This window comes from Malurus melanocephalus, unplaced genomic scaffold (assembly GCF_030028575.1).
Source record: "Malurus melanocephalus ecotype Western Australia unplaced genomic scaffold, MMel_1.1 scaffold_701, whole genome shotgun sequence".
NCBI classification, from domain to species: domain Eukaryota; kingdom Metazoa; phylum Chordata; class Aves; order Passeriformes; family Maluridae; genus Malurus; species Malurus melanocephalus.
Window position 1 is genome coordinate 254,428 of NW_026623933.1, and position 12,513 is coordinate 266,940.

The window sequence follows — 12,513 nt, forward strand, 5'->3', positions numbered from 1 at the left end:
AACAGCTTCTTTGTGTTTTCTCCTAATTAGTGTTTGTTCTTTACAAAAATAGTAGGGAATTTATATTTCCCTAATTCAAACATCTGAGTAAGCAAATCAAATACTCAGTTTTATATAGCTGAATATTAAACCCAAGTTCTAAATAGGAGTGAATGGTTTACCATGGTTCTGTATTTTTATTTGGTTTTCTGGCAGAAGCATGAATGGATTTGAATGGGATCTGTAAAGTGCTGAGTRTGCTACAACTGTTACAAAAACTGCTTTATATGATTGCTTTAACTCTTGGTGTTCATCCTTCATATGACACTTAATGTTTATCTTCGTAAGTTTATTTATTGATGTTCCATGTTTTTAAATGGTGTGTTCATTCATGTGTTGGAGGTGGTTAATTTTTTCAGCATTGCATTTATTATATTTGCCTTGCCCCTCAGTATRTGGAATATTTATGTTTGTGACCATTCAGTGAGGTTTTTTGTTTGTTTTTTTTTTTGCCAGAATTCTTGGGCTTGTTTGCATCTTATTTGGTATATTATGTTTATTTTAAAGTGTCATTTCTATTTCAGTTAATAAACGTGTATCACCACTTAATGCTAATTTGCCACTTGTTAACAATAAAGCAAATATGCCAATAAAACTTTCTGTGATATGCAAATTTTTGTAGTCAAATGTGAAATTACCTTAAATAATATAGCATACAAGTAAGAAATAAAATTTCACCCTTAGGAATATTGTGATGTCTGATTTCAGGTACACAAAGAAAAGGGTTTTTGAATTGTGCAAGTTGAGATTTGGATTCCTAAGTCACCTTGAAAAATATGCCAGATATTCAAATCCATGTKCTCTGCTTATGTAAAGTTAACTCTGTATCTCTGCTATTTCCCCAACTATACTGAGAATTTAGTTTATGTAGAGCCCATCACTATGACATTTGTAGGGGGTTTTTTTTTTGTTTGTTTTTGTTCGTGGTTTTTTGTTTAAATAATTTAAAAAGGGATAGTAAACTTACTGGTTTTGTTCTCCTTCATGATATTAGAACACTTTTGTTGATAAAATTATTGAGATAAAAAAGCAGAAATTTATATTTTTCTGGAGAAGTTCACTTATGTGAACAGAMATTATCATAAGGATTTGCATTCCAGATTTTTTTTTTTTGCTTAATATGGATTAACAGAAACCAGTTCCTCTTTTCATTGCTTTTTTTTAGGGGAAACTTCCTCATACTGAGCTCTTTAGTTTACTTGGCAAGATACAGATTTGAAGGGTAGACTATTGAGTGGAAAAGGAATTGACTGGGTGGATGCAGCCAGAAAGTTGTGGTCAGTGTCTCTGTGTGCAGGTGGAGRCTGGTAATGAGTGCTGTCCCTCAGGGCTCTCATTTTGGGACWGGTGCCCATTTAATATCTTCACCAATGACACGGTGAGACTGAGTGCACCCTGAGCAAGTTTGCAGATGCCACAAAGCTGAGCAGWGCAGTTATACCTGAAGGACAGGTTGCCATCCAGAGGGACTGTCCTGCCATGACTTCTCAAATTTGATGGGCAGTGACTTAGACACTTCCTCTGCCAGTCCCCTCAGAACTCACAGATGATGTATCGCATCACATCCCATGGACTTGTGCACCTTCAGGTTCCTCAGTCTCAAACCTGAACCTCTTCCAACAACAGGGCTAACTAATTTAAATAACGATGTTTTTTCCTCTTGACATGTTCCCATAAATTCCATATACTTCTAAATCATGGTTCTGATTTAGAGAGACCTACTCGTACTGTTTCTTTGCTGTGACCTAATAAATAAATAAATGTGTGAAAGTGGCACGGAGGTAGGCATGGCAGTGATAATAAMATGCAAGGTTTTCATCCCTTTGCCCATTCCTTAAAAGCACTTTATGCAACATTTGTAACTTCAGGAGACCAGAGGAAGTTCTGGTTAGAGCACAAATCACTGCTTTTAGCATGTAAATGGTGACTCAAGAAATTTGGCAACAAGAATCAGGCAGGATATTTATTAAGAGAAGTRATCAGAAAAATGTCACAATTTTATAATCACTACTTAAATTTCTGCTCTGGGTCTACCCATGGTCTTTTCCCCCAGGGTAGTYCTGGAACTGTTTCATTTCTCCCAAGACTTAAGTCATTTAAACTCACCGAACTTTCAATTTCATAGTAGCTAATACTGTATCTGTGTTTATTTGCTTTAATTCAGAGTGCCCTTTCCTTGCCAAGTGGTTATTAGGAAATAAGTGTTGGCTTTCAGCTGTTCCTGAATTTCCAAAATAAATCAAAACAACTGTTCTTCAGAGACCAGCTGAATCCTTTGTCTCCTGGGTCATCTTTCAGAAGAGGAGATTTCTAGCGAAATCCTTACAACAGTGGTTAKGTTCTCTTATCTGCAGTATGCTAGTGGGAAATATTTCCTTTCCCTGTTACATGAAAGATTTATGGTTGGGGTTGGTTTGAGGCTTTTTAAATATTTGGAGTTAAAGTTGCAGTCTCTTACATGAACAACTGAAGAGAATATCTGAAAGTCTCAGTCACAGTTTTACAAAGTGACCACTCCTGCCTCTTCGTCACCATAAATGAATGGTGGGGGTGTATTCCAGGGAAGTATGGCATGATTGCTTTGCTCTTAACCCCTTCCCTCACAGATTCAGAACAGCAATCTTATTCCAGTCAAATACATAAGGCTAGTGCTGTTTACAGTCCACTGAGCTAACAGTTCTTTGAAGCAYATACTACTGCTTTTTCAGGTGTTTGTTCTGAATACCAAAATTTTTGCAGAGTAGTTCTACAGAAAAAAAAAAWTTAGCATAGATAAAACAATTTATATTAGTTTACTCTGAACCAAGAAACAAGTGTGGTTTAACTAAAGCTTTCCTGAAGTATTTAGTTCAAGGCAGTTGGTTGGTATGGAAATGTTTGCCTAAACTRGCAAGTTACAAGCAGCTAAGAAATAGGTATTTTAAAATGGAAAGTCCCCAGCAATTGGAAGTTACATTACAAGCTGTGCTTTTAATGACTGACTGTCTCTGAAAAAAAAAAACTAAAAAAGAAGGAATGACAGCCAAAAAGTGAACAACCCAATTCCATAGAAGACAAATATTTTATTACCAAAGGAGTTATATCAAAGTAAGAAACTGCAAAAGTTATAAACAACTATAAAAATACTTATATTTATTCAAAATTAAATATGAGCACTTTATTAGTTAAATGCCAATATATTATTCTCTGACAATATTCACACATTTTAAGTCATGTTTGTCTAACATCTTAAAACATGTTATATAAAATAATTGCATATAAGAAATCACAATCTGAAGCTGTGGAAGCTCCTCCTGCAGCTAACTCCGGGTTGACCAAATGCATGAGGATAGTGCTCTTCCCAGTCAACTGAGCAAATTTACATTCAGGCATCTCCCTTTTTGTCTTCCACRGGGCTCACTGTCTTGCGTGTAGTTCAGCCAGCAGAAGCATGCTGCATCTCTCAAAAATCAGTACTCTTCTTAAGTTTTTTTAAAAGCTAACTTTTCCCTTGTTTTTCCAAACCCAAATCAGTTAGCGGACCCATTAGATCCAGACTGAAAACACTTTCATGTCAGCAGAACATATCCAAGATTACTTGCTGCTTTGGTATATTGTTACTTTTGGTCCTTACTACGTGTTTTGCATAGATATAAAGAAACCAGCTGCTTTTTCATTCTGTTTTCTTCACTTGAAGATTCCAAGATGTTTTTATAAATTGCAGTAGACATAGAACTGGTTGCTTTCATATGACAGTATTATAAAGCTACTTGAAAAATCAGAAAATTCAAAGTAGTTTTCAGAGCACAAAGGTTGAACACAGACTTCTGCAGAGTTCTYCGTTTCAAATGCTGGTCTTTTATTACCATTTCTTGCACTTCAGCAGCTTGGTTCAGCCATTTCTGTTYATGTCATCTCCAGGAACAAGGTACAGTAGCTTTCCATCAGAATTCTGGCATAAAGTGTTCATATATGCGAGCAAGGTTACTTGAAGAATGCATATAAAATGCAAAGATACCAAGTATTGCCACTTTGAAAGAAAAAAGCAGGATTCATCTGGAATCACCTGGAAATTCTTTTTTCAAATTTATTCCAGCAGGATCGAAGGCTAGATATATTTTCTTTCAGTTCACAAACTTCTTGGTTACATTTCTTTTTGGGCTGTTCACCTGTCTCTGTATCTTCTATATTAAATACATGTGGACAGACCTGAAACAGACCATATTGTATTGTTAATTCAGAACTGYTTATTCTATTCCTACAGACATCTTTCAAAACAAACTGATTGTGTTAATCCCAATGAATACTGGGGATAACCTGCCCATGGGACTGTGAGAATGTGGCTTTAACATACAGCAAGTAAGGACCCCTGAAGCCAACATGTCCAACTGAGAACATGTACATCCTCTGCCATTGTTTGAAATTTATCCTCCATTGTCTGAAGGACTGAGAAAATAAAGCAAATTAAATTTTGGGGCAATCTGCAGCTATATATGTTGAGACCAGTGGAACAAGACAGACCAGTTCCAAGGGCTGGTGCTGTGCTCCAGAGTTCAGGATTGCAACCAGACGAAGCTATCATTGTTCTCGTTTGCGTTCAATTACTGCTCGTAGTTTTTTTTCTAAATTATTTTAATCGGTCTTTAAATAAAATCTGGCATCCATGAGGTTAGGGAGGAGTTGCAAGGGTGCTGACTTTTATGTCTGACTGGGATACCTTTTAAAGTAAGGCAAATACTGGATTCACCAGAGGTGCCTAAGCAAAATATAGATACCCACATTGCTTTGGAGAGCTGGTCCCATATTATAAGTCTCTCCACTTCAAGGAGAAAAATAATGAGTTAAATGAAACCTTGAATCCATTTGTTTAAGCATTATATCCTTTGGTGCCTATGTGGAGACTTTTTGATGTTGGTTAATAGTTTTGTGTTCAATAGGTAACACTGAGCCCCACTTTAAAGAGCACTCTTCCTTTGCTATGGTAGTCCGTAGACCACTGTTACATTTGAGTGACATATCAAAAAGAAGATTCTGCAAATGACTAAAAATGCAAATGTTAGCATATTTAATCTTGTTGAATTTGAGATATTGTGGTTAAAACAAAGACCAAGGGCATTACAGAAAAGAGAGGAACTCACTCTAATTGTTTTTTTAAACAAATCAAATGAAACATTASTCTTAGGGTTAGTGAGAAGTAACAATTATGATTTTGTACTCTAGAGAAGTGTAAATGCCTTCTTTGCGCAAGCCTGATCTTTGTTTCTCACTGGAGAATTAACTTAGGTATTTCACTACTGAACCAGAGCAGATGTCTTCACCACAGACTTCCAGATGATGGCCTCAGTCTTTGCACTGGGCTTAAATGTGTGTTACAAAATAAATGCTATACAGAGTAGAATTCTTCTTGCATTGAACACATGCATGACTGTTGAACTTTTAAAGGGAGATTTGACAGCCTGTGCTGAAAAGCTCTAGGAAAGAAGTCAGCTAGTTAAACTGTAGAAGGACTAGACTCACCTTTTCTTTTTTAGGTCTTTCACATTTGCACTGTAGAACYTGTAATGTCCCACATGAGACGAATGCTGCTTTCCATCTAAAGGCTTTGTTGATTCTCTGCTTATTAAAGAATCTGAGCATGTTGCATGCCATGCTCTGTAGTGATTCTATTTCCTGTCAAGAGAACAAGGAAAATATGTCCTCAAAAGCTTGTACACCATTAATTGTTTATAATGTTGGTTTGTCTTTTAAAAAAAACTCAAACCCTCCATCAATTACTAATAGTTTCTTTTGTTTTCATAGTGAAATCTTTTCCAATAAAACACACAGCTAATCTGCCTTACCTGCCATCTCTTCAAGGTATTTAAAGTGGCAATTTTTAATAGTAATAATAATAGCATAATGATGTTAGGGAGAAATCACAGCTGTAATGGAATCAATTGATGTAGTTAGGAAAACAAATTATTTTTGCAGCCAGTCCTTTTATCAATTCATGATAAATCTGTAGCAACAGCTGACAATTATGCTTTCTGGCATTTGTGATTTGCCCAAGCTACTATTGTAAAGCTTTCAGATCTGAAAAGTTGAGCTAATATAATTTTCTGTAGAAAAATAAAAACAGAAGTTGGAAAATTTTAATGCATACTTACAAAACAAGAAGTGTTGGTAAAAAAAAGGTGTTGTGTCTATTTTGGATTAAAAACATAGAAGAATCTTCATAGTAGGAAAAAAACCACCAACATTTCTTGGATATGGAATAGCTTAATATTTAAATTTTCAAACAATCAATTTACTTGACACATTGCRTGATTCCAGATTCAAAAAATGAGCAATCCTGAATATTGTGATTTGACTTTTAAAAAGAAACACGACTCTATCACACYATTTTATTCAGGGATTGGACTGTATAAAGAACTCATTTGAGTTTKTATTCTCAGAAGTTAAATTTTACCTCAGTATCATTGCAGAAAAACACTTTCATGTTTTCAGGWTTTTTATTCCTGCAGCACCTGTCACGATTCTCTGCAGACATATTTACCTGTAAAATATCATATATTTAGACACGGAAGTAATGTGCCAGTCACCCTCACAGTAAAAAAGCTGTTTCCAGATGTTCAGAAGGAACCTCCTGTGTGTCAGTGTGTGCCCACTGTCCCTGGTCCTGTCACTGGGCACTACTGATGAGCCTGGCTCTGTACCCTTTGCCCCCTCCCAGCAGGTATTTCTACACATTGATGAAATCCCTCTGAGCCTTCTCTTCTCCAGCCTCAACAGTCCCAGCTCTCTCAGCCTTTCCTCATTAGAGAGAAGATCCAGTCCCTTCAGCACCTTCATGGCCCTTTTGCTGAACTCTCTCCAGCAGCTCTGCATTTCTTTCATACTGGAGAGTCCAGAACTGGGCACAAATACACTCAATTTAAACCTTCCTATTCTATCAAATTACTTCATTCTTTGGAACTTTTGAAACATAGAGCAATGTTTAAATTTTACATTTGAATTGTAACATTGGATGCATTGAATACAGTGTTTGTTCAGTGTCTGTCTCAATAAATACGTGTCCCAGCTCTAGACAGAGGGTAGCACTCACTTTGCATATGTAACAACAGAAGATGGCCTAAGCAATGTCACACACTCTTTTGCCTGACTGTAATCTTTTATCAGTGGTTTATCCTCCCTTGTTTTTTCTTCCACTTTCACACTTGTCATCAAGATGACAATGGAACCCAGCTCAATAGAAGCTTCATTTTCTTCTTCAGCCTGTACCCAGATAACCCGAAGGGCTTTAAAAGCCCCAACCAGAAGGGCTTTTAAAAGGGCAGCTCAGGACAGTATTGTTTTACATCTCTTCACTTAGGCACGCATATGAACACATTAGAAAGCTCAATTCTTGAAGTTTTTCTGCAGATATTGCCTGTCTTTCAGGAGCTCACCCAAGGTGAACACAGCTTCATCCAGGAAGTGTTTTCAAAACCAAGAGTTTGGGAAGTCAAATACTCACTGACAAAGAAAAAAACCTAAAACCACAAACGCGAATTAACAAACCCAAACCACCAAAATTTAGATGCTAATATATATATAATCAAGCTAAAAACTGTGTGTGTATCTGTGGCTTCATTTGCCACCTGTTATTGGAGTTACTCATTTTCACTGGCTCAGATCACCTTTAATATAATGCACAGTGGCCACTTCTGAAAACAGTATATTGGCTATGACTAAACCAACCTAATGGAAATCCTGAACTCAGAAAAGGCATTAGAGAAAATTTAATTACCTTACAAAGATCTAATATATAAGTTACTGGTCTGCTCTGCAGCAAACACATAGCTGCTCCAAACACCAGGTTGAGGGACTGGAAGCTCTTTCAGTCTTACTTTGGCTCTGCAGTTGCARCAAAGTGCCTAGTGGGCAATTGCCATCACCCACCCACCCACCATAATATTTGTTGTTAACTTATAGTGACAATACACTGATTTTGCATGAAAGATAAATTTCACTTAAATGGGGGAAATGTAAAGACAGAAAAATGAAAAAACTTGCACAGCAGTTGCTCATACATGTCTGTTTCAGGATGTAAAGCTTCAGAGCTCAGTCTATTCCCATTAGTTTTCACAAACACTAATTCTTTAAGATTTTATTTATGTATTTATTTTGATAACTCCTTTCGTTTTCATACAGTCTCCTAAAAAATCACCTATGTCCTAAAAAACCTCTGCAATATTTATTGCAACAATTCATTGCAACAAAAAAAAAAAAAAAAAACCCTTCCAAAATGTTTCTGGAATAATGGCATTGTTCCATTCCAGTCCTTGATGGCACCCTGGGGCACTGATTGCGTCAAGCTCCATCCTACAATAGGACAGTGGCAAGGCATTGCCCCATCCAGGCTGGGACAGCCCCCAGCCTCCCTGACCCTGCATCTTGAAAAATAAAACCACCATTCCAGCAAAACATGTGAGTTTAAATTGGTCTTCTCTCTTGTTTCAACATTAGAGATTTTATCATTAATTGCTAGCATCGAAAAATAATCAATAATTTTTTGGAAGCCCAWGAGCTATTACCTACCAGCTCATTGATGTCGTGACTTAGTATATTCTCATACTTCACACGGATTTCAGTTGTTTTATTTCTCATGGCACAACTGGATGAATTCACTGGAGACAGAACAAGGAGCAGTGGCAGAACTGGTAAGGTGGATCTAAAAAAGGCTGGATTGCAAGAAGAACAGTTAGGTACATATTAATGTCTCAGAGCATGTGCTGTATCAACAAATACATTCTATAATCTGTTAAAACTGTTTTAAAGATATCTTTGTGCAACCAAATGATGTGTGCCTGGCTAGAGGGAAGGATTCAYCTCCAGATTAAGACACTTTTTGGGTGCCTAAACTCCCTCATACTCAGAGATGATTTAGCCARCAAGGGTAWGAGTCTACARCTATTGAGCTGACCAAGGTGACTGYTTGGACTGAATTCATCTCCAGGCTTCACTGTAAGTATTGAATTTTATTGGCCCATAACTGCATCAGACATATGCTGACAARTACCTTAATCATAAATGTTTAGACATTCAAGTGTCTTAATCTGCAGCTGAATCTCAATTGTCCATTTTTCATCTGGTAACTTCTACAAATCCCCATGAATGTATCTGTACACAAAGGTGTGTTTAAGCACATTTTCAGGCTGACCAAATGTACAGATCCATGCTACTGACCATAACATAAGATAAAGCAGCAGCACAACCTTCTCTGCAAGGTTTTTGCAGTCTTTTGGAGCAAACCTCATTGCCCCTCATTTAGTTTCTGCCTTTAGTCGACCATCTTGCTTGCTTTGATCCCTCATCTTCTGTCCTTGTACAACAAATATGAAAATATTAGTTCTGTGAGGACTGGCAGAGAGAAAAGATTGAAATATCAACAGAGGCTGAAGGGACTGACAGGAGGCTGCAGGTGACTGACCTGGCACTGGGAATGAGGGAAACTGAATACATGATAATATGTGATTAGGAAGCTTGTTATTGGACTCTGGTTTATAAACAGTGTGGCRAGGATGCTTGAATGGAAGGTTTGGAAAAAAAAAACCCAACGCAAAACTAGAAATTCATATTGGAGTACTAGCAAAGATCACAGCAGGTTCCTGGAGGAGCATGCACTGTTTCTCCCATCTCTGCTACTGAGTAAGAACAGCTGCACACAGAGTAGCTGTGGGATGGCAGCCAGGAGAGGACGAAGGGCCCAGCTGGCCCCAGCTGCTCCTTTCCTTCCTCTCTGGAGAGGATGGGCTGTTGGGTACAGCCAGTCCCACACTCCAGAGATGGGCACCTCTGGACTTGGGCATCACTAATCAATCACAGCCTCAGAGAGGAATCTTCAACAACCAACAAGAAAGCAGTAAAACTTGACCGTAATTTTTATCGACCCACTTAACTTCTGCAATGTAAGAGCCACAGTCACACCACGTGCTCCCTGCCTCTAGAAGAAACACAATCCCTCAGAGCCCATCCCAGCCAACTCCCTCCACACGCAGCAGAATGAATCTCCAAAGCAGAATGCACACTCTTCCTGACTACTGAAGCCTTCTTTTTCTGACAGACTGCTTGTGAACATGCTGTGATGTAYCCTCTGTCCTAGAAACAGGACTGGAAACATTTTACCTGTACAAGCTAAATCACAGGTTTCTTGTGGCAAGCTACCTGCCAAATTTTAATGAGAAATTTGATGGGATGAAAATCAAATTTTCTAACCTTTTCATATACTGATCAGMTGAAGAGTATTAATGTCTCCAAAAATCTAGCCTGATGAGCTAAAATGGATCTTAAATGGAGTCTGCATCTAACAAGTATAAAAACTATGCAAGGTGACTCTTTATGATCTTCAARCTCCAGGTGGGCACACCTGACTTCCACAGAGCTTTATCTTTGTAAATCTCTATGCTAACTGTATCTGTGTTGAATAAATTATCAGTTTGAAGGATGAAGACTCGATATTTTAAAAGAAATTTTTAAAAAAGCATTCAAGAACTCAATTACAGTGCAACATTTTTCCAATCTCCCATCACACCTCTTGAGCCCATGCAAAAGATAGAYTCTGCAACGTTTGCAGGTAGGGTAATACAAACAACTTGAGTATTCTTGAGCTTCACAAACATGCTTCAAGAGACAAAAGTAGCAGTCCTCTAAATTAGAACAATCTAACTGACTCCATCACTTTAAASTTGCTTTGTCCAGCAATGAGTGGAGGTAAGAGGTGAAACATACAAAGTCACTTTTATTTCTTCATTTTTACTTTCTCTGTATCATACAGAGATATTAGATTGCCAATCTTTTTCAAATGAGGAAATTACAGAATAAAAGCAGGACAYAAGTTGCACACTGATGAAGTCCCTTCAGCCACTGCAGGATGGTGATCAATTCTGTTCAGACATTCCTAAATAAGTCCTCTGGAAAAACTATTAGACAAGTGTCATAAAAAGTTCTAGGAGATTTAGATTGCAAATTGAAAGCAGTTTCCTAAAGTTAATTTTCAAAGACCAGTTAACTTTCAATGAAAAGTTAAATTTCAAAGAATATGGTGGCCATATGGCCACCAATTCAAAGGAAAGAGTATGTATTACTGGTAATAACCCATCTTTTCAGTGAATTCCCAGAAACTTCTAAGTCATATCTGGAAAGCCCCAAAAATTCTGCTAGAAAAGGCAGGAAGAGTTAATATTCCAGTATTTCCACACATCAAAAAAAAAAAAAAACCCAACCCTTGGCTTTCTGGCTTTAAGAAACCCTCCCATGCATACAGCCCGAGGCTCGTCCTCGGCCGCACCCAGCGAGATCCTTGCAGCAGCCCCGGTCCCCCACAACCCACAACCCATCCTATCCCGGCGGGCGGCTCCCTCTGCCCCCGGCCCCCTCTGCAGCCGCAATCCCAGCGGGGAGCGGGTCACTGCCAGTCCTTCTGTCCCTGTCCCTCCGGACCCGCCGCACGGGGCGGGCGAGAGAGCGCTCCCTCCCGCGGGCGAGGAACCCCGGTGCTGCTGCGGCACCTGCTCCGGCCGCACCCGCGGGAAGGCAGAGCCCACGGGAGGGAGTGCCCACGGGTGTGAGTGCCCATGAGTGGCAGTGCCCACGGACAGCAGTGCCCACGGGCGGGAGTGCGGGAAGGCAGAGCCCACGGACGGCAATGCCCACGGGAAGGCAGTGCCCCACGGGCGGTAGTGCCCACGGGCGGCAGAGCCCACGGGAAGGCAGATGCCCGAGGGAAGGCAGTGCCCACGGGAAAGCAGTGCCCACCAGTGCCCACGGGAAGGCAGAGCACACGGGCTGCAGAGCCCACGGCGGCAGAGCCCGCGGGTCAGTACTGCCCACGGGTGGGAGTGCCCACGGACTGCAGTGTCCGCGGGAAGGCAGATGCCCGAGGGAAGGCAGTGCCCACGGGCGGCAGTACCCACGGGAAGGCAGTGCCCACGGGGCGGCAGAGCCCACGGGAGGGCAGATGCCCGAGGGAAGGCAGGCGCCCTCGGTAGGTGCAGCGCGGACGGCGCGCAGCACTGTTTCCCGCAGCTCCCCCGCCCCGGGCTGTCCCGCTGACTTTGCCACTCCCGACCTCGGCTTCCCGGTAGAAGGAGTGATGGGAACCGGGAGCTTTTACTTTCATTCTACGGGGAAAATGGAAAAAAAAAGCAAAACCGGGAATTTCCCCGGCCGTCACCGCGGGTTTAAAAGGCGSCGGGCGGCAGCGCGCCGGCAGAGCAGGCGAGACGGCGGGGCCGACGGCGCGGAGCCAGCGGAGCAGGTGAGGAGCCAGCGCGGCCGCGGGCGCGGAGCGGCGCGGCGGAGCCCGGCCCGGGCGCAGGTGGAGCAGGGCCCCCGCTGCGGAGCCGTGCGGTGCGGGGCGCGCTCCTTACCATGGAACATGGTCCGTGGGGAGGCTGTCGAGGAGCTGCGCCGACGGGTCCGCGGTCATGGTGGCGGCGCCGCCTCGCCCATGACGGCCGCAGCCCGCGGAGCGCC

At 40.8% G+C, this 12,513-nt stretch overlaps 1 protein-coding gene across 1 annotated transcript; it reads right to left on the minus strand.

The window, feature by feature from the left end:
* Positions 1 to 3,114: 3,114 nt before the first annotated feature.
* On the minus strand, positions 3,115 to 12,507 carry IL7 (interleukin 7). The gene is made up of 5 exons (XM_057384341.1): positions 12,408 to 12,507; positions 8,578 to 8,720; positions 6,467 to 6,553; positions 5,536 to 5,688; positions 3,115 to 4,227 (listed from the first exon to the last, which is right to left on the minus strand). Exons 1-5 carry the CDS (start codon positions 12,415 to 12,417, stop codon positions 4,081 to 4,083), a joined length of 540 nt encoding a protein of 179 aa, XP_057240324.1. The 5' UTR covers positions 12,418 to 12,507; the 3' UTR covers positions 3,115 to 4,080.
* Between the last annotated feature and the right edge of the window lie 6 nt (positions 12,508 to 12,513).